General features: G+C 60.1%; 3 protein-coding genes across 5 annotated transcripts; 1 reads left to right on the top strand and 2 right to left on the bottom strand.

The window, feature by feature from the left end:
- Positions 1–534: 534 nt before the first annotated feature.
- LCN12 (lipocalin 12) lies at positions 535–5,738 on the bottom strand. 3 transcript variants are annotated; one of them, XM_073022109.1, is made up of 7 exons: positions 5,424–5,732; positions 3,243–3,373; positions 2,658–2,794; positions 2,169–2,248; positions 1,984–2,100; positions 1,693–1,794; positions 535–661 (listed from the first exon to the last, which is right to left on the bottom strand). In XM_073022109.1, exons 2-7 carry the CDS (start codon positions 3,354–3,356, stop codon positions 633–635), a joined length of 579 nt encoding a protein of 192 aa, XP_072878210.1. In that variant the 5' UTR covers positions 3,357–3,373; positions 5,424–5,732; the 3' UTR covers positions 535–632. The 3 variants fall into 3 exon arrangements, with proteins under 3 accessions (XP_072878210.1, XP_072878209.1, XP_008003743.3); XM_073022108.1 differs by having other exon boundaries at positions 535–1,794; positions 5,424–5,738; XM_008005552.3 differs by having other exon boundaries at positions 3,243–5,732.
- Positions 5,739–7,681: 1,943 nt separating this feature from the next.
- On the bottom strand, positions 7,682–13,167 carry C8G (complement C8 gamma chain). Its single transcript, XM_008005553.3, has 6 exons — positions 12,593–13,167; positions 10,268–10,404; positions 10,039–10,109; positions 9,846–9,953; positions 9,478–9,579; positions 7,682–9,393 (listed from the first exon to the last, which is right to left on the bottom strand). The coding sequence occupies exons 1-6, from the start codon at positions 12,728–12,730 to the stop codon at positions 9,263–9,265; spliced, it is 687 nt and encodes a 228-aa protein (XP_008003744.2). The 5' UTR covers positions 12,731–13,167; the 3' UTR covers positions 7,682–9,262.
- Positions 13,168–13,378: 211 nt separating this feature from the next.
- On the top strand, positions 13,379–17,718 carry FBXW5 (F-box and WD repeat domain containing 5). The gene is given in 10 exon segments (XM_008005550.3): positions 13,379–13,480; positions 13,968–14,183; positions 14,559–14,674; positions 14,676–14,717; positions 15,112–15,286; positions 15,428–15,576; positions 15,671–16,091; positions 16,464–16,611; positions 16,685–16,897; positions 16,976–17,718. Coding segments are annotated over 9 exon segments (1,701 nt in total). The 5' UTR covers positions 13,379–13,480; positions 13,968–13,990; the 3' UTR covers positions 17,220–17,718.
- Positions 17,719–25,527: the final 7,809 nt, after the last annotated feature.

The raw sequence follows: 25,527 nt of genomic DNA, 5'->3' as shown, positions 1-25,527 counted from the left end.
TGGCCGTCTGGGTTGAGGCCTCAAACCCTTTGTCTCTGTGCCCAGCAGGCTCCAGCCTGAGGCTGCTTTTCGCTGCATCCCCTCTCCCAGGCCTGGGGCATCTGCACCAGGGCCTCCTCCTGTCCTTGGGCCCTGGTAGCTCCAGGCCAGCTTCCCTGACAGAGTGGCTGCTGCCTAGGACAGCTCGGGGTCTGAGCATTCCCGGGGCTGCATCTGGCACGGCAGCCCCGAGTGCTGACCAGGGTGGAGGTGGAGAAGCACCTATGAACTCCCACGACCGAGGGCCCAAGGGACAGGGATGGAGAGGCCTTGGCCTGGAAATGACCTCATACAACCTGCAACCATGGGCAAAGACTCACGCATGAACACGCATGTGCACGCCCTCACTGACACACGCACACACACTGGCCAGAGAGCCAGCTGGGGGGCTGTAGTGTGCCCGGAGAAGGAGCTGTTGCAGCCCTACAGGGTCAGCGGTCTCCTTGCTCCTGTCTCCTTGCCCGCCCCAAGGTCACAGTGGTCACACTCTGGGACTCTGGGCATGGTGCATTTATTCAGGTTTGAGAGTGGAGGAGGGCAGAGCTCGCGCAGCTGTGAGGCAGGTCCGGGCTGGGCAGGAGCTACTTCATCCTTCAACAGACGCTGGCATGGGGTGACCAGTCTGGTGGGGGAGATGGAGTCGGGATGGGAGCAGGGGACAGAGCCCAGGAGGAAGCAAGGGAGGGCACAAAGGAGGGGCAAGTGGCTTTGGGTGAGGAGCAGGAGGGAGAAAGGGGACCAGCATCAGGTCTAGGGGAAGGGGGTGGTGAGGGAGGCTGAGAAGGGGCAGAAGATGTGACCCACAGCAGCTGCCCTGCCAACAGTCCCAGGTCCTCAGGAAGCCCCTCACTTGGCCCTGTCTGTCCCCATGCCCAGACTCACTGCAGACCCAGGAGGCCTGGCATAGCGAGCCTGCAGGTGCGTACAGGTGTGTGCAGACCAGCACGTGTGACTGTGCATGGGTAGGCAGCACGTGTGCAAGTGTGAGTGGCATGTGCATAAGTAGGTGTTCACACGTGGAGGCATGTGTTAGTGTGTACATGTTTGCTCATGCGTGAGTATGTGTGCATGTGGTTATGTACATGTAAAGGAGCAGAGGCAGGAATCAGAAGGGCATGGTGGGCACCCCTCCAGGAAGAGGAGGGGCTCAGGCTGACCTCGCCCTCCCACAGGAAGAGTCAGGCCTTGGGGGCTGGGGCTCTCTGAGTGGCCAGGCTGGGGCTGCCACCCAGGGCAGGCTGCTGAGGTCCAGGGCACCTCCTGGGATGAGTCCAAGCTCCTTGTGAGCAGGGATAGGTGAAGGGAGGAGGTGGCCCGGGACAGGGGACCCGGGGCATGAGGAGGTGGCCCGGGACAGGGGACCCGGGGCGGGAGGAGGTGGCCCGGGACAGGGGACCCGGGGCGGGAGGAGGTGGCCCGGGACAGGGGACCCGGGGTGGGAGGAGGTGGCCCGGGACAGGGGACCCGGGGCGGGAGGAGGTGGCTCAGAGCCTGGGTTGAGGGCAGGGACCCAGGAGCCTTGAGACCCCTGAGTGCAGGCTGGGACTGAGCTCCCTGGGCAGACACTGAGTCCAGCCCCTCTAGGGTCAACCAAACTCACTCCTGCAGGCCCTGTGCCTAAGGCCCAGTATGCCCGCAGGCGAGCCACGTTACCGGTCACATCTGGGAAGACAATGTTGTCATCCGAGAGGCCCTGAGCTCTGCTCAGGCAGACAAACTGGTCCAGTGTCCCGGGAGGCAGCAACCAGTTCCTGCCTGCAGCCCAGAGAGCCCAGCGTGGGTCTGGGCACTTGGCAGGGGGTTGGGGGCTGGGTAGGTGGGAGATTGAACTATCTATGCCCCCAAGTCACTCCAGGCGGGGTGGGGAGGCAGGGTCTGACCCGAAGCCCAGAAGGAGGTGCCTCCAGGGCCACACATGGGCCCAGGGCGGGGTGGGGGGCTTACCCAGCAGACTGATCCTGAGGATGGCCAGGTTGCTCGTGTGTCTCTGGGACAGCATCAGGGCAAACTGGGTGTAGTCACTGTTCACCACCCGGGTCTCCTCTCTGTCTGCCCCAGGCTCTGAGGGGGCACAGACGTCACATCCCTGTGGGTCAGCGCCCCGTCCCTCCCTCCTGTGACCGGCTTACCCACACCGTGGTCCACCGTGAACTGCCCGGGCTGGGCTGCCGGTATCAGCACATAAGACCACGTGTCACAGTGCCGGCCTCTGTGGGAGGGGACAGGTGGAGGCGGAAGACTCCGGAAGCTGGCAGTTCCATGCCAAGGTGGGCCCCCCAGGAGATTTCAGCCGCTCATTCAGAGGGACCCATGGCGGGAGTGGCCAAGCCTCATGAGTGGAGATGGTGTCCAACTATGTTGCTCAGGCTGGTCTCAAACTCCTGAGTTAAGTGATCCTTCTGCCTCTGCCTCCCGAAGTGCTGGGATTACAGGTGTGAGCCAGCGCACCCAGTGCCCACACTTTTTTGTATACTCCCCAGCTGGCTTTGGTCATTGGCAGCCAGAGTCATGATGCTGCCCGTGCTGGGACAGGGCCCATGGTGCACCTGAGCCACTGGCGACTGAGACCCAGGCCCAGGGTCCTCCTCACCCGCTTGGAACATCAGGGAGCCACTCACCGAGTCATGGCATTCCACACTTCAAAGCGGCCATTGTCACTTAGCTCGAAAGTTGCGGTAAAAGGGTTCAGCAGCGCCCTGTGCTCCGGCCTGAAGCTGTTGCCCGCCAGGCCCAGGACAAACCATTCCCCCTGGAACTGCAGGGGCGGCGTTGGGCAGGGGTGGTGGGAGGCAGGGGTGGCGGTGGGCAGGGTCAGGAGCCCCCTCCTGCCTTCTCTGGCAGCTTCTGGACCCCTCACAGAGCAGTGCTCCTGGCTGGGCCGGCGCCAGGGACACTGGCAAGAACCGGAGCCTACCCTGGGTCTGGCAGGGACATGGTGACCCTGGCCAGTGGCTGTGTGGCCTTCCTAAACCTCAGTTTCCCCTCACGCACAGAGGGAGCGATGGGCGGGGGTGATGGTAGGGAATTGGTGCCAGGAAGGTCTGCGCTGGGCCCTCCTCTGCTGGAGGTCGGGGGCCTGCCCAGGCCCTCGTGGAAGCAGGGCTGGTCCTGACTCTGTGGGCAGCATCCCACTGCTCAGCCACCAGTCTCTCCCTGCACTCAGACCCAGCCGGCTGCTTCTCCTTCCCTCAAAACCCCTGTACCTGGTTTCCTTGGAAGCTCTGCATCGGGGGCGGGAGTGGCGGGGGTCTTGGGGTCTGGCCCTGCAGGACTTTCAGCAAGGAAAGCCATAGCCACAAGCCACATGGCAGCCTCATCCTGGCAGCTGTTGGGCCTACGGGGACAGCGAGAAGGAAGTGGCCATGGGCAGGTGACCCAGAGACCCCCCTCTTCATGCGCGTACACAGCAGGTGCCCCTCCCAAGGGGGTGTGCCTCTCTGCCTCCCTCCTCAGGACTGGCAGGAGAGGTGGTGCCCAGGGCAGGCTTGGGGTGGGCTGTGTGGGGCGGGCTCTCCTCAGGTACCACCCACCCACCTATGGTCTCTTGGGTTCCAGCCAGGCAGGGTAGGAGGGGCCCCCAGGTCCACCTTCCACCTCATCTTCTCATTCCTGAGGCCCTGCACCCCTTCAGCCCCCTTCCGAGTGCTCCATGCTGGGGGTTCAGAGGCCCCACACAGCCTTCCACCCTGTCACATAATGTTTCATCCCAGGCAGAGCATGAGCTGCCGCAGCCATAAGGGACAGGGCCCAGCTGTGGCCAAACCTGGGCATTCCCCCTGCAGGGCCCGGGCCTGCCAGCCGCCCCCCCGCCCCACCCCACCTGGCTCTGCACATGCCTGATTCACAGCGTGGGCTGTGGCCCTGGCGCAAGAACAGGACCAGGGAGGGGCCCTGCGGCCATGAGATCGGGGTGGAGGTGCCCTGAGCAGGCAAGTAGGGAGGCTGGGGCCTGCAGAGCACCCAGGCACCCTGGTGAGGACGGCTGGGGGCATTTCGAAGGCAGTCTCTGCCCAGAGAGGGGGGCAGGGCTGGGAAGCCCCACTAATGGGAGTGGGCACCCCATGCCGGCCCTGCCTGAAAGAAAGGGTTGGTAGGCCAGGCGCAGAGGCTCACGCCTATAATCCCAGCACTTTGGGAGGCCAAGGCGGGAGGATTGCTGGAGCCCAGGAGTTTGACATCACCCTGCGCAACACAGCGAGACTCCATCTCTACAAAAAAATTTAAAAATTAGCGGGGGGCGGTGGTGCACACCTGTGCTCCCAGCTACTTAAGAGGCTGAGGTGGGAGGACTGCTTGAGCCCAGGAGTTTGAGCCTGCAGTGATGTGCCACCAGACTCCAGCCTGGGCAACAGAGTGAGATCTCATCTCTAAAAATGTAAACATAAAATGTAAAAAGAGGGCTGGCAGGGAGGGCATTGACAGGTTTGGGGCTTCTAGCTGCCCTGGCACTCCTTGGACGATGGGGCTAAGGAGTGGAGTCCCCCTTCCTGACTCTCCTCCCATCCACACAGGTAGCTGAAGCCTCTGGGTGCTGGGCTCCATGTTACGGGGTCACCAAGGGTGAGCCAAGGGCCTCCCACTCACGGTGTGCCTGGCCTGTGAGCCCCTGCCTGGGCCACCTCCTCCCCGCAGGTCCCTGTCCTGGCCACCCCCTCCCACCCCAGATTCCCTGTTCTGGCCACCTCCTCCCACTCCAGATTCCCTGTCCTGGCCACCTCTTCCCCTCACCCAGCCCTGCTTACAAGGGACTTGGGCTCATCCCAGGAGGTGTCCTGGGCCTCGACAGCCTGCCCTGGGTGGCAGCCCTAGCCTGGCCACTCAAAGAACCCAGCCCCTAGGACTTCAGGGCTCCAGGACTGGGCTCCGTCCCAGGCCTCACTGCCCACATAGAAGGGCAGCTTGCTGTGCCTTGTCTTACCAGCACAATGCTAGCGTTTCAGGAGGCTGGCCTAGGAAAAGAAAAGCTGGAAATAATCTGTTCATTCCCCTGAGCTCCCCAGAGGAGCCTTCAACTCTCCACCATCCCCCTGGCCCAAGCCAGCCTAGGAGCAGCTGTCAGCCGCCCCAGGGTCCTGCTCTCAGCTCAGCAGGCACCCCTTCCGGAGCCGTCTTATCGCAGGGCACTGGGGAGATCTGGGATCACAGCCCCCGCCACTGACCCCGCCCATGCAGGGCCCTGCGGGAGGAAAACTGGGCCTTCCTGGCCAGCCCGAGCCCCACGGAGACTGAGCAGCAGAGGTCGGGTGGGCGCAGTCCTCGACACAGAGAGGCGTCCCTGGGCTCCAAGCAACGCCTCAGGCCCCATGCCCCCTCTCCCAGACCCACTCCTGCCGCTCTGGGGGTCTGTGTGTGCCTCCAGGTAGTCACTGGCTGCTGCCGTTAACCTCGGTGCCCCCCACGTCCCCTGCAGGAGCCTCCAGACCAGGACAATGGGTTCGGGGTGCCTCCTCCTGCCACCGCGGGGCAGTCGCAGGTGCTGCTCCTCCCGTCTAACGTGATTGGTGGAGGGTGGGCTCGTGACCTCCGCCGCCCAATCAGGGTCCTGCAGGTGCCTTTGCCTGGCTGGGCCGGCGGCTCCGGAACGGGCGCTGCAGGACGCGGGCCTTCGGGAACCTGCTGGGCGCCCGGGGGAGTCCTGGCTCTGACCTCGGCCTTCCGCACCGCCTGGGGTGGGAGGGCCGGGCGCGGGCACACGCCAGTGAGCCCAGCGCTTTGGGAGGCCGAGGCGGGAGGCGGTGCCCGGGAGCTTGCGTGCCACGGGGAGGAGCCGCTGCACCTTCTGCAGGGCGTCCTTGAGAGGCGGGAGGGAAACCGCTGCTTCCACTCAGCACCCTGGACCCCCAGCCCACCGTGGGGACCGTCCCTGGGGCCTCTCCCACCGAGCCCTCCCATCAGGTCCTCTCTTCTCTCTGCTTCCCTCCCCGGCACCCCCTGCAACCCATCGCCTTCATCTCTGCCTCCCCCTACAGCAACAAGGACAGACGTCCCCTCCACTGCGCGTTCCTCCGTTCCCGGAAAACTCCCGGCCTATCCTCTGCTCACCCTCCCCTCTCTCTTCCCACTCCCCAGGCAAAGATTTTTTCCCAGACATGGTCCTGGGCGCTGGGAGGCCCCTTGGGGGTGGGGGTGGGGAGGCAGGGGTGGTTGGCGCATGGCAGGGAAGGGAAGAGGGTGCCTCGTCCCCACATGGAGGAGTCCTGGCCACCTGTCCCTCTTGAGCACCTGCGTGGGCAGGGAAGACGGGCATGGCACCGACTGTCAGCCCTGCCTGTGGGACCAGGGGCGCCTGGGGCCCCACACAGCACTTTCACGTCCAGGCAAGGCGGGGGGCACCCAGGACAGTCCTGGACTACTGACCCTGCAGGTCTTGGGCAAGACTGCTAACAATTAAATGTTAGTTTCTACAGATTAAAAAGCTTTTTTTAAAAATAGAGATGAGGTCTCACTATGTTGCCCAGTCAGATCTTGAACTCCTGGCCTCAAGCGATCCTCCTGCTTCAGCCTCTCAAAGTGCTGAGATTAAAGGTGTGAGCCACTGTGCCCAGCCTGTTTGCATAGTTTTTTTTTTTGGCCAGGTGCAGTGGTTCATGGCTATAATCCCAGCACTTTGGAAGGCCAAGGCGGGTGGATCACAAGGTCAGGAGATCGAGACCATCCTGGCTAACACGGTGAAACCCTGTTTCTATTAAAAGTACAAAATATTAGCTGGGCATGGTGGCAGGCACCTGTAGTCCCAGCTACTCGGGAGGCTGAGGCAGCAGAATGGCGTGAACCTGGGAGGCAGAGCTTGCAGTGAGCCGAGATCACACCATTGCACTCCAGCCTGGGCGACAGAGCAAGACTCTGTCTAAAAAAAAAGAAAAGAAAAGAAAAGGTGTGAGCCACTGTGCCCAGCCAGTTTGCATAGTTGTTTTTTTTTTTTTTTTTTTTTTGCTTGTTTGTTGTTGTTTAAATAAATTGAAACAGTCTTGCTGTGTCACCCAGGCTGGAGTGCAATGGTGCGATCTCGGCTCACTGCAACCTGCAACCTCTGTCTCCCGGATTCAAGTGATTCTCCTGCCTGAGCCTCCTGAGTAGCTGGGATTATAGTAGGCCCCCAACACCACGACTGGCTAATTTTTTTGTATTTTTAGTAGAGATGGGATTTCACCATGTTGGCCAGGCTGGTTTCAAACTCCTGACCTCAAGTGATCTGCCCGCCTCGTCCTCCCAAAGTGCTAGAATTACAGGCGTGAGCCACCGCGCCCGGCCCTTTCCATATTATTATTATTATTATTATTATTATTTAGTTTTTTGGAGACGGAGTCTCACTGTCACCCAGGCTGGAGGCAGTGGCATGATCCCAGGTCAAACAAAGCAATTCTCCTGCTTCAGCCTCCGGAATAGCTGGGATTACAGGTGCCTGCCACCATGACCAGCTAATTTTTGTATTTTTAGTAGAGATGAGGTTTCACCGTGTTGGCCAGGCTGGTCTTGAACTCCTGGCCTCAAGTGATCCACCCGCCTCAGCCTCCCAAATTGTTGGGATTATAGGCATGAGCTGCCCAGCCAAATTATGCAAACTATTTTAAAGAACAATGATTTTCACAGAGCTATCGTGATTTTGATTTTATGTAGTGTTTGAAATTCAACTACAGCTCATTAAACACGTCTGTGAAAATGAAATGCCTTGTAATCCTTGTGCTCCTCATCCGCTGGTCCCAGGACACACAGCCAAGTGGCCACGCCCTTCACTCAGTGCGGGAACCCACCCAGCCCTGCAGTCAGAAACCTGAAGGGTCAGGCTGGGCCACTCTGCCACCAACCACAGCACCAAGGTCGTTGGGTAGCTCTCTGGCGCCACCCCTCGGACACTCAGCCCTCCCTGAAGCTCGTGACCACGGCCAGCTACCCGACTCCTCCTGCCCCCAGATGAGACCCTCACTTTGTTTGGGGGATGTGGGGCCAGGCATGGAGGAGGCAATCCTGGGGCTCAGGCCTAGAGTCTTCCCAGCATTGCCAGCTCTGAACCCTGAGCCCTTCTGCTGCGCCCTGCTCTCTATCTCGTGGGTCTCTGGGACATGGGGCTGGAGTGGGGGCAGGCAATGCAAGGGTATGACCTCCTGGGCCCTTCTTCCCAGGTCCCAGCAGTCAGGGCCCCTGCCACCCCTTCCCACCACCTGACTTGCCTGCCCTCCTGGGGTCAAGCAGCTGAGTAAACAGGTTGAGCCCCGCCTGTGGGATGGGGACCCCGTTGGAGCAGCTGCTGGCTCCTCCCTGCCCCCACCCAGGCCATGTGCGTTGGGACCAACTCCAAGGTGCCTTCTTCTCCCACCCCTGCCCACTGTGGCCGATTGGTGGCTGACCCCTGGACTTTGAGTTCCTAGGGGGAGGGACCAGCCCACCTGGTGGCCCCAGGGCCTGGCACACAGTAGGCCTTCAGAAATGTTTATCAAACAAATGCCAGGGGCCACAGGCAGGGCCTGAGAGGAGCAGCTCAGCGGCCAGGTCCAGGCCCAGTGTGGCCAAGCCTTGCTGGGTTCCTGACTCCGGCCCTAGCCCAGGGGCTGCCCTGAGGGCAGAGTTTGCCCACCTCCACATTCTGCTCTGCTTCCTGGTTTCAGGGGGGACGTGGGAGCGGATGAGGTGTGCAGAGAGTGCAGTGGCTGTGGGTGGACAGCACCAACTGCTGCCACCGACACGGGCCAGCTGGTGCCAGCTCGGCTCAGAAGAGGCCAAAATGGGCAGTGATGGGAGACAGCTGGCCTCCCACAGGGGCGGAGGAGCAGCCCGGGGGCTGCAGGACAATGGCCCAGGCAAGAGCAGCCTTGGAGTGAGGTTGGACGCCCCCAGATCCCAGCAGGGCACAAGGTGGGCGTGTGCCAGAGGATCTCGCCTCCCCAAATCCCAAGAGCCTCTGAAATCAGCCCAGTGCCCACTGTGTGGGCTCCAGCCAACAGGGAGCCTCAGGCTTTTAAAGAGGTGGGGCGGGGGCGGAGAGGGCCTTGGTGGTACTGGCGCTGGTCCAGTGGACAGAAAAGAGTCAGGGAGGGGTCTGAGACATTTAATAAGAAGGTACCTCTCCACCCACTGTCCTCTGGGGCAGCCGGCAGAATATCCCCCGCCCCAGGTGGCAGGGCCCTGATCTGAGGCTGGGGGCTCACGGAGGATGGGCGGCAGGCATCCCACTGGCGGGGCATCTCTCAGGGCACTGACTTCTCAGCACTGGAGCTGCGCGCCAGCCTCACCGCCTCACTTCTGCAGCAGAGACGAGACTCAGCCGGTGGCAATGGCCCCCGTCACCACGCCACCATGCTTGCCCTGCTGTGCACTCACCGTCCAGGACGTGGAACTGGTCTGCGGCCTCGCAGAAGCCTGGGGGCCCAAGGCAGGGGTCAGGCTGGACATCAGCCCAGAGAGTGGGGGTGGCTGAGCTGGGGACCTGCTGGGGACACTCACCATACTTTGGGAAGTAGAAGATCTGGTCCTCAGTCAGGTGGGCCTCCCGGACCCGCTGCTCAAACCCACTCAGGACCGAGTCGCTCACAGGGAGTGAGCGGGCTGCGGGGCAGACAGGGCTCCTGGGGTCCCGGCACCAGGCGGTGTGGAATGGGGTCTGTGTGTCCCCTGCCCCCTCGGGGACCTCTCCCTGCCCCCACACCAGACCTGTCTGTCACTACTCCTCCCTGGGCCCCTGCTTAGCAGGAGGGTCAGGATGGGAGAGAGGAAGGGTGTGTCCCCCTGGGCTCAACCAGCCCCCCCGGATGGCCCAGTGAGTGTGCAGAGCTTGAGCGCCTGCCTGGTCACAGAGGCCGGCCCCCACATACCATAGAGCTTCACTGACAGCTGCCCCGCCCGCTCCAGGTACAGGACAGCGAAATTCTGGTAGTCGGTCTCAGCGACAACCACATGCACAGCCCCTCGGGCGCCTCGGGCTGGGGCAGAGCCACGGCAACCATGTCAGAGAGCCACGGCGGCTGCGTCACCACCCACCCATGTGCCCTGCGGTCCCTGCCTCACCTTGAAGCAGGAAGCGGCCGAGGACTCCTGTGTCTCCATAGAGCTGGCGCACCTGCCAGCAGATCCCATCCCTGGGGGGGCAGGGAGGAGGCACCGCAGGCTGGGGGACCCCAACCAGGAACCCTAGTCCAGGCCACAGTCGGGGTGGGGTCAGGGGCCAGGGCAGGGCTGAAGTCCGGGGGCTGAGAGGAGGGTTGGGGTTAGGGTGCAGGGCTTCTCTGGGACTCACAGCTTTCGGAAGGTGCTGACAGCCATGGCTGTGCCCTGGGGAGCCACGTGCAGTGTGGTGGCCTCGGCCCGGTGGCCCTGCTCCTGCAGGAAACGGCAGGCAGAGCCCACAGCCACAAGGAGCCAGGTCCCTGCAAACTGGGGGCAGGCCACGGGAGGACTCGAGGGCACTGTGGGAGGGCCCCTCACCTGCCTCCCTCTACCCCCAAAACAACTTCACCTGCCTCCCTCTACACCCCCCATAACTTCACCTGCTTCCCTCTCCCCGCCAACAACTTCTACCTGCCTCCCTCTACCCCCTACTTCACCCTCTCCCCCCCCCACACACAACTTCTACCTGCCTCCCTCTATCCCCTACAACTTCACCCTCTCCCCCCCCACACACAACTTCTACCTGCCTCCCTCTACCCCCTACAACTTCACCCTCTCCCCCCCCACACAACTTCTACCTGACTCCCTCTACCCCCTACAACTTCACCCTCTCCCCCCCCACACACAACTTCTACCTGCCTCCCTCTATCCCCTACTTACACCCTCTCCCCCACCCACACAACTTCTACCTGACTCCCTCTATCCCCTACAACTTCACCCTCTCCCCCCCACACAACTTCTACCTGCCTCCCTCTACCCTCTACAACTTCACCCTCTCCCCCCCCCACACACAACTTCTACCTGCCTCCCTCTATCCCCTACTTCACCCTCTCCCCCCCCACACACAACTTCTACCTGCCTCCCTCTATCCCCCTACTTCACCCTCTCCCCCCCCACACAACTTCTACCTGACTCCCTCTACCCCCTACTTCACCCTCTCCCCACCCCACACAACTTCTACCTGCCTCCCTCTACCCCCTACTTCACCCTCTCCCCCCCACACAACTTCTACCTGCCTCCCTCTACCCCCTACAACTTCACCCTCTCCCCCCCCACACACAACTTCTACCTGCCTCCCTCTACCCCCTACAACTTCACCCTCTCCCCCCACCACACACAACTTCTACCTGCCTCCCTCTATCCCCTACTTCACCCTCTCCCCCCCCCCACAACTTCTACCTGCCTCCCTCTACCCCCTACAACTTCACCCTCTCCCCCCCCACAACTTCTACCTGCCTCCCTCTACCCCCTACTTCACCCTCTCCCCCCACCACACACAACTTCTACCTGCCTCCCTCTACCCCTACAACTTCACCCTCTCCCCCCACCACACACAACTTCTACCTGCCTCCCTCTACCCCTACAACTTCACCCTCTCCCCCCACCACACACAACTTCTACCTGCCTCCCTCTACCCCCTACAACTTCACCCTCTCCCCCCCCCACAACTTCTACCTGACTCCCTCTACCCCCTACAACTTCACCCTCTCCCCCCCCACACAACTTCTACCTGCCTCCCTCTACCCCCTACAACTTCACCCTCTCCCCCCCCACACACAACTTCTACCTGCCTCCCTCTACCCCCTACTTCACCCTCTCCCCCCCACACAACTTCTACCTGACTCCCTCTACCCCTACTTCACCCTCTCCCCCCCCACACAACTTCTACCTGCCTCCCTCTATCCCCTACAACTTCACCCTCTCCCCCCCCACACACAACTTCTACCTGACTCCCTCTATCCCCTACTTCACCCTCTCCCCCCCCACACAACTTCTACCTGACTCCCTCTACCCCCTACAACTTCACCCTCTCCCCCGCCCACACAACTTCTACCTGCCTCCCTCTATCCCCTACAACTTCACCCTCTCCCCACCCCACACAACTTCTACCTGCCTCCCTCTATCCCCTACAACTTCACCCTCTCCCCCCCACACAACTTCTACCTGCCTCCCTCTACCCCCTACTTCACCCTCTCCCCCCCCACACACAACTTCTACCTGCCTCCCTCTATCCCCTACTTCACCCTCTCCCCCCCCCACACACAACTTCTACCTGCCTCCCTCTATCCCCTACTTCACCCTCTCCCCCCCCCCACACACAACTTCTACCTGACTCCCTCTACCCCCTACAACTTCACCCTCTCCCCCCTCACACACAACTTCTACCTGCCTCCCTCTATCCCCTACAACTTCACCCTCTCCCCCCTCACACACAACGTCTACCTGCCTCCCTCTATCCCCTACAACTTCACCCTCTCCCCCCACCACACAACTTCTACCTGCCTCCCTCTACCCCCTACAACTTCACCCTCTCCCCCCACCACACAACTTCTACCTGCCTCCCTCTACCCCCTACAACTTCACCCTCTCCCCCGGCCACACACAACTTCTACCTGACTCACTCTACCGCCCCCCACAACTTCACGTTCCTCCCTCTACCCCCCACAACTTCTACCTGCTGAGCATCAAAATTGGCCTTGGGCTGGATTGTGCTGATGGCGGATGGGGGCCTGGGTGGCCTCTGAGGCCTCTGGCCCAGCGAGCCAGCTGCCAGAAGCAGACTCAAGAGGATCACAGTCCCAGGGGGCAGCATGGTAGCGGTGGCAGGGTGGCAGGACTATGGGAGGCCAAGGGTAGCACCACCAAGTCCCAGGACAGAGTCTACTGTGCAGTTACAGAGCCCGGCCCAGGAAGTCCATGTCCATCCCTTGCCTCCCTAACCCCAGCCCTGGGCCAGCCCCACATCCCACCCCCAGCTTTCTCGTGAGCCCAGCTTCGATCTGCACTTCCCAGCAGGGCCCTGGCACCATGTCCTATGTACAAAGTCCGAGTTGACCTCTGGTTGTTTATCCATTTCCCCTGCACCCTTGATTTCCACTGACAGTCCTTAGCCCTTTGCACATTATCTTCCTTAAACCATCACCCAGTGGTCTTAGCTCCATGACCAACGTCACGGGGTTCATGAAGCCACTTGCTCAGGGGCCGGAAACAGGGAGCGCCAGAGGCGGGTCCCGAACCAGCAGTCTTTGAATGTCGCCCGCAGCCCCGCCCACGACCGCCGCTCGTTGGCCACAAGGGGCGCTGTTCCCAACGCGCCCGAGTGCGCGCAGGCGCACGAAGAAAAGCCGGCCAGGCCGCCGAGGCCCGAGGCGCAGGCGCACGAGGGGCGGACGCGGGCTGCCCGCGCTCTCTGCCGTCCTCGGCCATCGATGCCTCGGGGCTCGTGGCGTCGGGCCTGGCGGGTTCCCCGGTGGGCGGGGGCGGCCGTCCGAGCGGCTGCGGCGGCGGAAGCGGGTCGGGGCCGCGCGGGGCGGGGGCGGCGCAGCGGGCGGAGGCGGCCTTGGTGAGTGCGCCTGCGGCCCTCGGGGGTCCCGCCTCGTCGGCTCCGCCCGCCCTGGGCGACTGCAGAAGCCCCGAGGCCGCCCGTGCGCGCGTCCCCGCCGGCCGCCCCGAGCCTGCCGGGCAGGGCTTCTCCAGGGCCGCAGGGCGGAGGCCATTGCCCGGCCGCCCCGAGCCTCCCCTCGGCGGAAGCCCGTCCTCGGACGGCGCCCGGTGTCCCCGTGCCCTGCGAGCGGCGGTCCGGGCCCCGGCGGGCTGAGGGGCGCCCGCTGCCGGCCGCAGGAGGCCGGGGGATGGCGCGGCGGAGCGGGCCCGGCCCGGCCCGCCGGGAGCTGCCGGGTCCTTGGTTGGACGGCGGTGCCCGGGCGTCCCCTGCAGACACCCAGCCCCGTGGAACTCCCGGCGGGACGGTTGGGGCGGGAGGAACCGGGCGCCCGCTCTCGGCCTCCCTTCTCGGGCCTGGGCTGAGGGCAGCCGTTGGTGGGTTTCAGGGCCGCCTGGGCAGAATGTCACGATGGACGAGGGCGGCACGCCCCTGCTCCCCGACAGCCTCGTCTACCAGATCTTCCTGAGCCTGGGCCCGGCCGACGTGCTGGCCGCGGGGCTGGTGTGCCGCCAATGGCAGGCCGTGTCGCGGGACGAGTTCCTGTGGAGGGAGCAGTTCTACCGCTACTACCAGGTGGCCCGCGATGTGCCCCGACACCCAGGTCAGTGGCGTGCGGGGCCCCTGCCCACGTTCTGCAGCCAGGGCCCCGGGTTCCTGCGTTTGGGGGTCAGCCTGATTGGGGGCCTGCCCCACGGCCCCGAGTGTCCATCCTCAAACCCTCACCCTGATCGAGGTCTGTCGGACACAGCCCAGGTCCCCCTCAGAGCATGGGGGCCAGAGGGTTCACTGGGTCACTTGAGGGGTGGGGGGTACAGGGGTCTCTGAGCTGCAGGGTTGTATCCCCCAGCCAAGGCCTATGCCATGGGTAGTGGGTTCCAGGGGCACCACGGGGCCTGCCAGGACTGCTGGGGCCACACTCTGACCTTGACTGCGAGGAGGAAGGCCTGAGCCCAGGACTGACACTGCCCACCCACAGCGGCCACGTCCTGGTACGAGGAGTTCCAGCGGCTGTATGACACGGTGCCCTGCGTGGAGGTGCAGACGCTGCGGGAACACACGGACCAGGTCCTGCACCTCAGCTTCTCCCATTCGGGGGTACCAGTTCGCGTCCTGCTCCAAGGACTGCACTGTGAAGGTGAGGATGGCCAGGTGTCCTGCACGTCCCACCCAGCTGCCCCGAAGCACGGAGGTCCCAGGACCTAGGTGTTCCAACCGGGTAGGAAGGAAGGGTCAGGCCAGAGGGGACACAGCAGCTCCCTGCATCCAGCGGAGGGACCACAGGATCAGGAGCGGTGCAGGGCGGCACGGAGTGCTGAGGAGAGGGTCCCACACAAAGCTGCCTGCTCCAGGGGCAGGCTCCTATCCTCTATACCGACGCCCCCAGAGTGGACGACAGTGGCTTCAGGGGGTCCCTGCCCCCGGTGGTCTCTGAGCAGGGCTGGCAGAGCTGGGGCCTCATGGCGCTGTGGTAGCAGGGCCCTGCCCCGCGACCTGGCCAGGCGATCACCATGGCCACCCCTGCCGTGCAGATCTGGAGCAACGACCTGACCATCTCGCTGCTGCACAGCGCGGACATGCGGCCCTACAACTGGAGTTACACCCAGTTCTCCCAGTTCAACAAGGACGACTCGCTGCTGCTGGCCTCGGGGGTGTTCCTGGGGCCGCACAACTCCTCATCTGGCGAGATCGCTGTCATCAGCCTAGGTGAGCACGGGTGCCGGGTGCCGGGTGCCGGGTGCCGGGTGCCGGGTGGGCCCCGCCCCCGCCCCGCCCCGCCCCGCCCCGCCCCGTGCCGCCCCTCGCCGCCCCTCGCCGACAGCCTGTCCAGCCCTGGCCTCCCCACAGACTCGTTCGCGCTGCTGTCCCGCGTGCGGAACAAGCCCTACGACGTGTTTGGCTGTTGGCTCACCGAGACCAGCCTCATCTCGGGGAACCTGCACCGCATCGGAGACATCACCTCCTGCTCGGTGCTGTGGCTCAACAACGCCTTCCAGGTGCGGGCGGGGTGGGGCGGGACAGGGTTGGGCTGGGGGCAGGGTTGCCATCCCCAGGGCCTGGCGCCCACCTGGCATGTGCCCCCTCCCTCAGGACGTAGAGTCAGAGAACGTCAATGTGGTGAAGCGGCTGTTCAAGATCCAGAACCTCAACGCCAGCACCATCCGCACGGTGATGGTGGCCGACTGCAGCCGCTTCGACAGCCCTGACCTCCTGCTGGAAGCCGGCGACCCGGCCACGTCCCCCTGCCGCATCTTTGACCTGGGCGGCGACAACGAGGAGGAGGTGGCTGGTCCGGCCCCCGCCCACGCCAAGGAGGGCTTGCGGCACTTTCTGGACCGCGTGTTGGAGGGGCGGGCGCAGCCACAGCCGTCGGAGCGCGTGCTAGAGACCAAGGTGGCCGAGCTGCTGGCCCAGGGCCACACCAAGCCCCCTGAGCGCAGTGCCACAGTCGCCAGGAGCAAGTACCTCATCTTCACCACTGGCTGCCTCACCTACTCCCCACACCAGATCGGTACACCCCTGCCGCCACGCTGCCCACCTCGGTCCTGGCAGCTTGGGGGAGGCCGGGCAGGGGTCCTGGGGGGCAGACGGCAAGCAAGTCCGCAGGCACAGCTGGGATCATTCACTCACCCCGGCTGGGGACACAAGCCCAGACCTGACCTTGTCTGGGGCCTGCAGGATGAGCAGTGAAAACAAACAGGCAGGCCCGCTGGCCAGTGAGCAGCTGAGGGGCCTGATTCAGGTCTGGGGCCCCCAGAGCAGGCAGTGCCCGTGGACCTCTGCAGTGCCCACAGCCCCAGAGACACCGTTGGGGTAGGGGGCTGCCCTGGAGTGACGTCCCTGGGGCACTGGGCAGGGACCCTCACCGCAGCCCTCCCTGCAGGCATCAAGCAGATCCTGCCACACCAGATGACGACGGCGGGGCCCGTGCTGGGCGAGGGCCGGGGCTCTGACGCCTTCTTCGACGCGCTGGACCACGTCATAGACGTGCACGGGCACATCATTGGCATGGGCCTGTCGCCCGACAACAGGTGGGCCTCTTGCCAGTGTCCCAGGCGGGGTGCCCGCAGGCGGCCCGTACCTAGCACAGTGCCCCTCGCCCAGGTACCTGTATGTGAACAGCCGCGCCTGGCCCAGTGGTGCAGTGGTGGCCGACCCCATGCAGCCGCCACCCATCGCGGAGGAGATTGACCTGCTGGTGTTCGACCTCAAGACCATGCGGGAGGTGAGGCGGGCTCTGCGTGCGCACCGCGCCTACACGCCCAACGACGAGTGCTTTTTCATCTTCCTGGACGTCAGCAGGGACTTCGTGGCCAGGTGCAGGGCGCAGCGTGGTGCAGGGCGGGCGCGGGCACAGCAGGCGGGCGACAGGCTCATCCAGGCGCTGTTCTGCAGCGGGGCCGAGGACCGGCACGGCTACATCTGGGACCGCCACTACAACATCTGCCTGGCCAAGCTGCGGCACGAGGACGTGGTCAACTCAGTGGCCTTCAGTCCCCAGGAGCAGGAGCTGCTGCTCACGGCCAGCGACGATGCCACCATCAAAGCCTGGCGCTCCCCACGCACCGTGCGCATCTTCCAGACACCTCGTCCGCGGCCTCGCGCCTTCTTCTCCTGGCTTGCCAGCCAGAGGCGCTGAGGGGTGCTGGGTGCACTGGAGCCGCTGGGACCCCTCGACGCCACCCAGGCTCTGTGGTTCTTTCCCGAGCGGGAGAGGTGGAGACGCTTGTAACAGTTATGCCTTAGGAAGGGGACAGCCAGGCCCCGCCACGCTCTCACACGCAAACCTGCTCACGCAGCTGTGATACTTGGCACAGGGTGGCCAGTGAGGTTGGAACCCAAGGTCCCCTTGGCTTCCTGGCCAGATTGGGGTGCACAGAATACTGGGGTTGCCACTCCTCGCTCATCCCCAGGCTAGGGGTTCACCCACCCCAGCTGGCCTCAGCCTGGGGCACCCTCGGCTGGTCCTGCAGGGCCCTGGACAGTGGCCCCGCGGTGGCAGGGGCTGCTGGCTCTGGCAGCCTGGCTGTGGTGCGCCCGTGGCTTGGGAGCGGCCGGTCACACTGCTATGGGCCCGAGTGTGCTGCATGTCCACGCACCACCCGTTCAGGGCCCTGAATAAACAGTTGGCAACAGCACGTTGTCGTTCAGTCTCTGTCTGCAGGGAGGGAGACTGTGGGCACCGCTGGCACAGTGGAGCGGATTTTGTCACTGCTGACGGGTGACGTCACCGCTGGCATAGTGGCCCCACTGGAGTGGTTGTTGCAGTCACTGCTGACAGGTGACATGTGCGTCTGAGGTCATGTGCTGGTGCCAGACTTTGTCATACTGCCCTGTCCCCCCTCTGTGACATCCAGGGAGATGCCTGGCACATCTGCCGGGGCTGGCAGCATGCAGGGCCTGCTGTCTGATTCCAGGGTCAGTAGGCTGCGTTGCTCCCAGTGCCAGGGCGGCCTCCACAGTCAGTCCTGTCCTTGAGGGAGTGCCTCAGCTGCTGGGGGCAGGGAGGGTGTTGGGCAGAGCTCCTCAGAGTTCATGCCGGGGAGGAAGGGACCAGGGGCCCAGAAGTGGCAGCAGAGGTGCAGCTCCAGCTGGACGTTGCAGGCTTTGTCAGAGCTGCACCGGGAGCTCGGGGCCCAGGGTGATGGTGGTGACAAGACAGCAGGAGGAGAGCCTGGCGTTCAGGTCCGCTGCCCATTATAGGAAGCACATGGAGCTTGTGGCTCCACACATGGCAGCAGGCAACCCCGTACAGAGAAAGGACGCAGAGGAGACGAGTGAGTATCGAGGTGATGGTTCCCGGAGCCACATGGGCTGCAGGGGTTGGTAGAGACCCTGGGGCCGAGCCCCAGCACCGACGGGGTCAGGGACGGCACCACTAACACAGACTGTGCCACCCAGAGGGATGGGGCCTCTGTCCCGCTAACTCCTGGTCTCCATCTGGGAGGGGACCTCTGCAGTTCATAATAAGACCCCCACCGTGGGCAAGAACAAGGAAAGGACGGAAGACACACCAAAGACCCCCCCGACAAGATGAGCTGCGCTGAGACTGAGACCCTCAGAAAAGAGCCGACAGATTCTGCAAACAGAAACGCTCCACGGGCAGGCTCCGAAGAATTGAGCCATTTCCTGAAAAGGGTTTAGCTACGTTCACATTCAGGGAGACTGACAAAAACACCTCTATGCACCATACAACAAAAGCGGGCACAGAAATGAAGAGGACGTGGACATTTCACAATAAAAAGGGAGCCAATTAGACACTGGAAAATGACACGGTGAGTGACTGCACCAAAAGCTTGATATGTGAGGCCGGGTGCGGTGGCTCATGCCTGTAATCCCAGCACTTTGAGAGGCCGAGGCGGGTGGATCACGAGGTCAGGAGATCAAGACCATCCTGCTTAACACGGTGAAACCCCGTCTCTATTAAACATTTTTTAAAAAATTAGCCAGGCATGGTGGCGGGCAACTGTAGTCCCAGCTACTCAGGAGGCTGAGGTAGGAGAATGGCTTGAACCCAGGAGGTGGAGCTTGCAGTGAGCTGAGATCGCACCACTGCACTCTAGCCTGGGGGACAGAGAGACTCTGTCTCAAAAAAATAAAAAAAATAAAAGGTTTGATACGTGGAAAGCACTGGACCAGACAGACTTGTGAGGACCAGGCAGCAGAAGATGGCACAGAGGAGATGAAATAAACACAGCCCTGGGAGGGGAATGGAGTGGCATGCATGCCCCCACCCCATCTACAGGGTGGGGGTGGAGACCCAGTATTTAAAGAGAAAGTGACTGAATTACCAAAAGAACAGAAGTCCTCAGAAAATACGTGCTGAGGTCAGGCCGGGCCTGGTGGCTCACGCCTGTAATCCCAGCACTTTGGGAGGCCAAGGTGGGCGGATCACTTGAGGTCAGGAGTTTAAGACAAGCCTGGCCAACATGGTGAAACCCCTTCTGTGCTATTAAAAAAAAAAAAAAAAAAGCCGGGCGCGGTGGCTCAAGCCTGTAATCCCAGCACTTTGGGAGGCCGAGATGGGCGGATCACGAGGTCAGGAGATCAAGATCATCCTGGCTAACACGGTGAAACCCCATCTCTACTAAAAAATACAAAAAAAAAAATAGCCAGGCGAGGTGGCGGGCGCCTGTAGTCCCAGCTACACGGGAGGCTGAGGCAGGAGAATGGCATGAACCCGGGAGGCAGAGCTTGCAGTGAGCCGAGATCCGGCCACTGCACTCCAGCCCGGGCGACAGAGCGAGACTCCGTCTCAAAAAAACAAACAAACAAACAAAAAACCTGAGCATGGTGGCTCACACCTCTAATCCCAGCTACTTGGGGCTGAGGCAGGAGAATTGATCGAACCTGGGAATGAGCTGAGATTGCGCCACTGCACCCCAGCCTGGGCGACAGAGTGAGCCCTGTGAAACTGCAGCGATGAAACTCGTACACGTGGCCCGCAGCAGCTGCCGGAGAGCCAGAGAGCTGGGTCAGGGAGCTGGGTCAGGGAGCAGCAGCACGATCCCAAGTTTCGCAGAACTGGGATGACCTTATGTCCGTGACCTGAACTCTACGCAGCCGGAACACTGGAGGTGAGTGCTGGGGCCAGGCAGAAAGCCCAGAGCAGCCCTAAGGGCCAGGGAAAGGAACCGACGCTGATGGGCAGGGTCAGTGAGGCAATACCCTGGGTTTACTCTCTTCTCCGTTCTTTTGTGACCCTGATGGCAGTGGGAGTGGTGGCTACAGGAACCCATCAGAGCCAAACTCGGGGGCCAGAAAGTCCCTCATGGCTCCGTGCCGCTGCATTGAGGGTGGGACCGCCCCGTTAGCTTTTTCCTCCCCTGCCCTCCTGCCATACAGACTCCACCTTGGCCCAGTCAAGGGCACGTCACATGGGGGTGACTAGAGCCACAACTGTCTGAATGGACAGTGAGGGAGCCCAGCAGCCAGACCCAGCGTGGGGAGCTTGGGAAGCACCCACATGAGGTGGCTGTGGGTGCCGGGCTCACGCATGGGGTGGCTGTGGGTGCCGGGCTCACTCACATGCAGACACATGGGTCTAAGGGTCACACCACGGACTTGGGGAACTGCGGACCAGCCTCGGGCCCCAGACCAAAGACCAGCAGCTCTGAAGACAGGAGTCCACGCGAGCGGGAGCAGTGTGCGTCCGACCCTCACAGGACCAAGTGCATGCTAACCAAAGACTTCGACATTTCCCACGGGATTCAAACACAACCCAGATCTCATAAAGTCATATTTAAAATGTCTAGAATATAACCCAAAATCACTTCACACACGAAGAACCATAACATTTCACCTTGCAGCTGCGCGCAGCAGCTCACACCTGTAACCCTAGTCCACTGGGAGGCCACGGCCGCAGGGAGCAATGCCCGGGCCGCTGCACTCCAGCCTGGGTGATGGAGACCCTGTCTCTAAAAAAAAAAAAAATAAAAAATTCAATGTGCAAAGGAAAAGACCCATAAATTCTATTTCCCAAAAACAATTAGTAGCTTTTTAAAAAAAAAAATCAACAAATTTTTATTACTTTTTAATTTTTGTAGAAATGAGGTCTCACTATGTTGCCCAGGCTGGTCTCAAACTCCCAGGTTCAAGCGATCTTCCAGCCTCGGCCTCCCAAAGCGCTGGGATTACAGGCGTGAGCCACCACACCCGGCCAACACAATTCTTAAAAGGCACTGGGATTCCTCTGCTTCAAGATCATCGCTAGGCTGGAAAAATAAAGCTTGTTCCACCAGAAATCACAGGTTAGAACTGAGTGTTCGCTAAGGCAGAAATTGTAGAGTCTAGTGCCATTTCAGGCAAAGATGATTCAGCTCTGAACCCAACATCCACACCTGCCTATCAGAACCGTCAGACCAGCTCGGAACAGACCAGCCAATTAGGCTTCATCAGACGAGGCCACAGTGCTCTTCCAGGATGCTAATAACCCCAAACAGGAGGTGCCGAAACCAAAATGAAAGACAGTGTTTGAGGCTAGTTGTCACACCGATTGTTAGTTCCTTGTTACGTCCCCCTTCTATAGTATTAATAAAGGAAATATTTTATCGCAAAGAGTATTTTATATGCCACTAGCCATGACTTTTTGTCATTAGTTACTACATAAATGCCGCCTAGTGCCTGCCATTATCCACATGGCACAACCATATTATGTCTGCAATTCACTTCTGTATTTACAGAATCTTTGTGATTTCCTTAAGTACATTAGTGAAGGTTTAACATCGAGATGCAACCTAATATCCATAACCTCCAGTGTTTTGCAGACAGCAATGTAGGAGACAGTTTTTTGTTGTTGTTTTGTTTTTTTGAGATGGGAGTCTCGCTTTGTTGCCCAGGCTGGAGTGCAGTGGCCGGATCTCAGCTCACTGCAAACTCCGCCTCCCCGGTTTACACCATTCTCCTGCCTCAGCCTCCTGAGTAGCTGGGACTACAGGTGCCCACCGCCACGCCCGGCTAGTTTTTTTGGTATTTTTTCGTAGAGACGGGGTTTCACCATGTTAGCCAGGATGGTCTCGATCTCCTGACCTCGTGATCCACCCGTCTCGGCCTCCCAAAGTGCTGGGATTACAGGCTTGAGCCACCGCGCCTGGCCTTTTTTTTTTTTTTTTTTTTTTTTTTTTTTTAGACGGAGTCTTGCTCTGTCGCCCAGGCTGGAGTGCAGTGGCACAATCTCAGCTCATTGCAAGCTCTGCCTCCCGGGTTCACGCCATTCTCCTGCCTCAGCCTCCCGAGTAGCTGGGACTACAGGGGCCCACCACCACGCCCGGTTAATTTTTTATATTTCTAGTAGAGACGGGATTTCACTGTGTTAGCCAGGATGGTCTCGACTTCCTGACCTCGTGATCCGCCCACCTCCGCCTCCCAAAGTGCTGGGATTCCAGGCTGAGCCACCGTGCCCGGCTGAGGATTGCACTCTTTAAAAAAGTTTTCATGACATTTTGGATTTTACAAAATCTGAACACCTTGCAATCATTGCAGATGAACATCACACCACGGCCCCGGGTAGGTGGGCCCCGAACAAAAACGAACACTTCTTGACATGCAAGTGGAACCCGCATGGTCCCCACTGACCAAACGCCAGGCTTGGGAGGAAGTCATGCAGACACAGATGTTGAAATTATCTGACAAGGACTTTAAAGTAGCGACTGTAAATATGCTAGAGCAAGCAATCACAAACAGTTTGCAATGGATGTAAAAATATGAAAGCCTCAGCAAAAAAATAGAAGATGTAAAAAGGACCATTCATACCAAGATTAGGTATCTATAAAAAGAGAAGGAAAAAGGCCGGGCGCGGTGGCTCACACCTGTAATCCTAACATTTTGGGAGGCTGAGGCGGGCAGATCACCCGAGGTCAGGAGTTCAAGACCAGTCTGGCCAACATGGTGAAATCCGGTTTCTACTAAAAATACAAAAAAGGCCGGGCGCAGTGGCTTACGCCTGTAATCCCAGCACTTTGGGAGGCCCAGACGGGCGGATCACCAGGTCAGGAGATCGAGACCATCGTGGCTAACACAGTGAAACCCCGTCTCTACTAAAAACAGAAAAAATTTGGTTGGGCGTAGTGGCGGGCGCCTGTAGTCCCAGCTACTCGGGAGGCTGAGGCAGGAGAATGGCGTGAACCCAGGAGGCAGAGCTTGCAGTGAGCCAAGATCGTGCCACTGCACTCCAGCCTGGGCAACTGAGCGAGACTCTGTCTCCAAAAAAAAAAAAAAAAAAACAGCCAGGCGGTAGTGGCCTGCCCCTGGAATCCTAGCTACTTGGGAGGCTGGGGCAGGAGAATCACTTGAGTCCGGGAGGCAGAGGTTGCAGTGAGCAGAAATTGTGCCATTGCACTCAAGCCTGGGTGACACAGCAAGACCATGTGTTTAAAAAAAAAAAGAGGCCGGGCGCAGTGGCTCAAGCCTGTAATCCCAGCACTTTGGGAGGCCGAGACGGGCAGATCACGAGGTCAGGAGATAGAGACCATCCTGGCTAACATGGTGAAACCCCGTCTCTACTAAAAATACAAAAAAACTAGCCAGGCGAGGTGGTGGGTGCCTGTAGTCCCAGCTACTCGGGAGGCTGAGGCAGGAGAATGGCATAAACCCGGGGGGTGGAGCTTGCAGTGAGCTGAGATCCGGCCACTGCACTCCAGCCTGGGTGACAGAGCAAGACTCCGTCTCAAAAAAAAAAAAAAAAGCCTGGGGAAGAGGGAAGGGGAAAAGAAACTCAGCAAAACTGTAGAACTGAAGGCCACCATTGTGTTGGCTTCCCAAGGTTGCTGTAACACAGTCCCACGAACAGGTGGCAATAGAAACTGATGCTTTCACACATGGTTCTGGAGGCCGGAAGTCAGGGATCAAGGTGTGGGCAGGCCATGCTCCTTCTAGGGAAGGTTCTCCTGTGACCCTAGCCTCTCTCGGTGCTCCCTGGCTTGTGAACGCATCCCTCCAGCCTCCTGGATTCACATGGTGTCTTCTCTGATCCTCACATCCTCTTCCCTCTATGCATGTCTGTCCCAATTTCCCCCTTTTGTACATTTTTTTTTTTTTTTCAAGACAGGGTCCCACTGTGTGGTTTCAAACTCCTGGGCTCAAGTGATCCTCCCACTTCGGCTTCTCAAAGTGCTGGGATTACAGGTGTGAGCCACGGTGCCCGGCCAAAATCTCCCTTCTATAACACCAGTTATACTGAATTGGGGGGTCTGCCTTAATGACACATTTTAACTTTATTACCTTTGTAAAGATCCCATTTCCAAATAAGGCCACATTCTGTGTAACCCTAAATAAGGGTTAGGATTGCAACATATTTTTGGAGGAATACAATTCGACCTGCGAAACTAATCCGTGAACTTGAATTGAATCAGTATGTACAGAACATTCCACTCAACAGCAGCAAAATATACATTATTTTCAAGTGCACATGAAAAATCCACCAAAATAGATCACGGCGTGGATCATAAAACAAATCTCAACACTTCCAATTTCCTCCTGCGTGAGGCCAGTACAGCCCTGCTTCTCAGGCCGTGTGGGCTGCTGTGACAGAACTCCATTAGCTGATAAACAACAGACACTTCTCACTGTTCCGGAGGCTGGGAAGTCCAACATCAAGGTGCTACAGATTGGGTGTCTGGTGAGGGCTTATCTTCTGGTTCATAAATGGCCACCTTTTTGCTGTCACCTAACATGCTGGAAGGGGCAAGGGAATTCTCCAGGGCTGTTTCGTTTTTTTCAGACCAAATTTAGCTCTGATGCCCAGGCTGGAGTGCAGTGGCGTGATCTGAGCTCACTGCAACCTCCACCTCCCAGGTACAAGCAATTCTCTTGCCTCAGCCTCCCGAGTAGCTGGGATTACAGGCACCCGCCACCACGCCCAGCTAATTTTTGTATTTTAGTAGAGAGGGGGTTTCACCATGCTGGCCAGACTGGTCTCAAACTCCTGACCTCAGGTGATCCACACACCTCAGGCTCCCAAAGTGCTGGGATTACAGGTGTGAGCCACCACACCCGGCCTTTATTTTTTTTAAAGACAGGTTCTCACTCTGTTGTCCAGGCTTAAGTTACTGATACCGTCATAACTTACTGCAGCCTCGACCTTCAGGCTCCAGTGATCCTCCCACCTCAGCCTCTCAAGTAGCTGGGATCACAGGCGTGCGCCACCACACCCAGATAATTTTTATATTTTTTGTAGAGATGGGGTTTTGCCATGTTGTCCAGGCTGGTTTTAAACTCCTAGGCTGAAGTGATCCGCCTGCCTCAGCCTCCGTAAGTGCTGGGATTACAGGCGTGAGCCACCACGCCCGGCTGGAGCCTCTTTTTAAGGGCACTAATCCCATCCACAAATGTGGCACCCTCATGATCTAATCAACTCCCAAAGTCCTGCCTCAAAGTACCATCACATTGGGGATTATGTTTTAACACAGGAAATTGGAGGGTGGGCACAAATCATGTTCTCTTAGTCTGTT

The sequence above is a fragment of the Chlorocebus sabaeus genome, chromosome 12, assembly GCF_047675955.1.
Source record: "Chlorocebus sabaeus isolate Y175 chromosome 12, mChlSab1.0.hap1, whole genome shotgun sequence".
NCBI lineage: Eukaryota > Metazoa > Chordata > Mammalia > Primates > Cercopithecidae > Chlorocebus > Chlorocebus sabaeus.
This window is presented reverse-complemented; position numbering and strand designations above follow the sequence as displayed.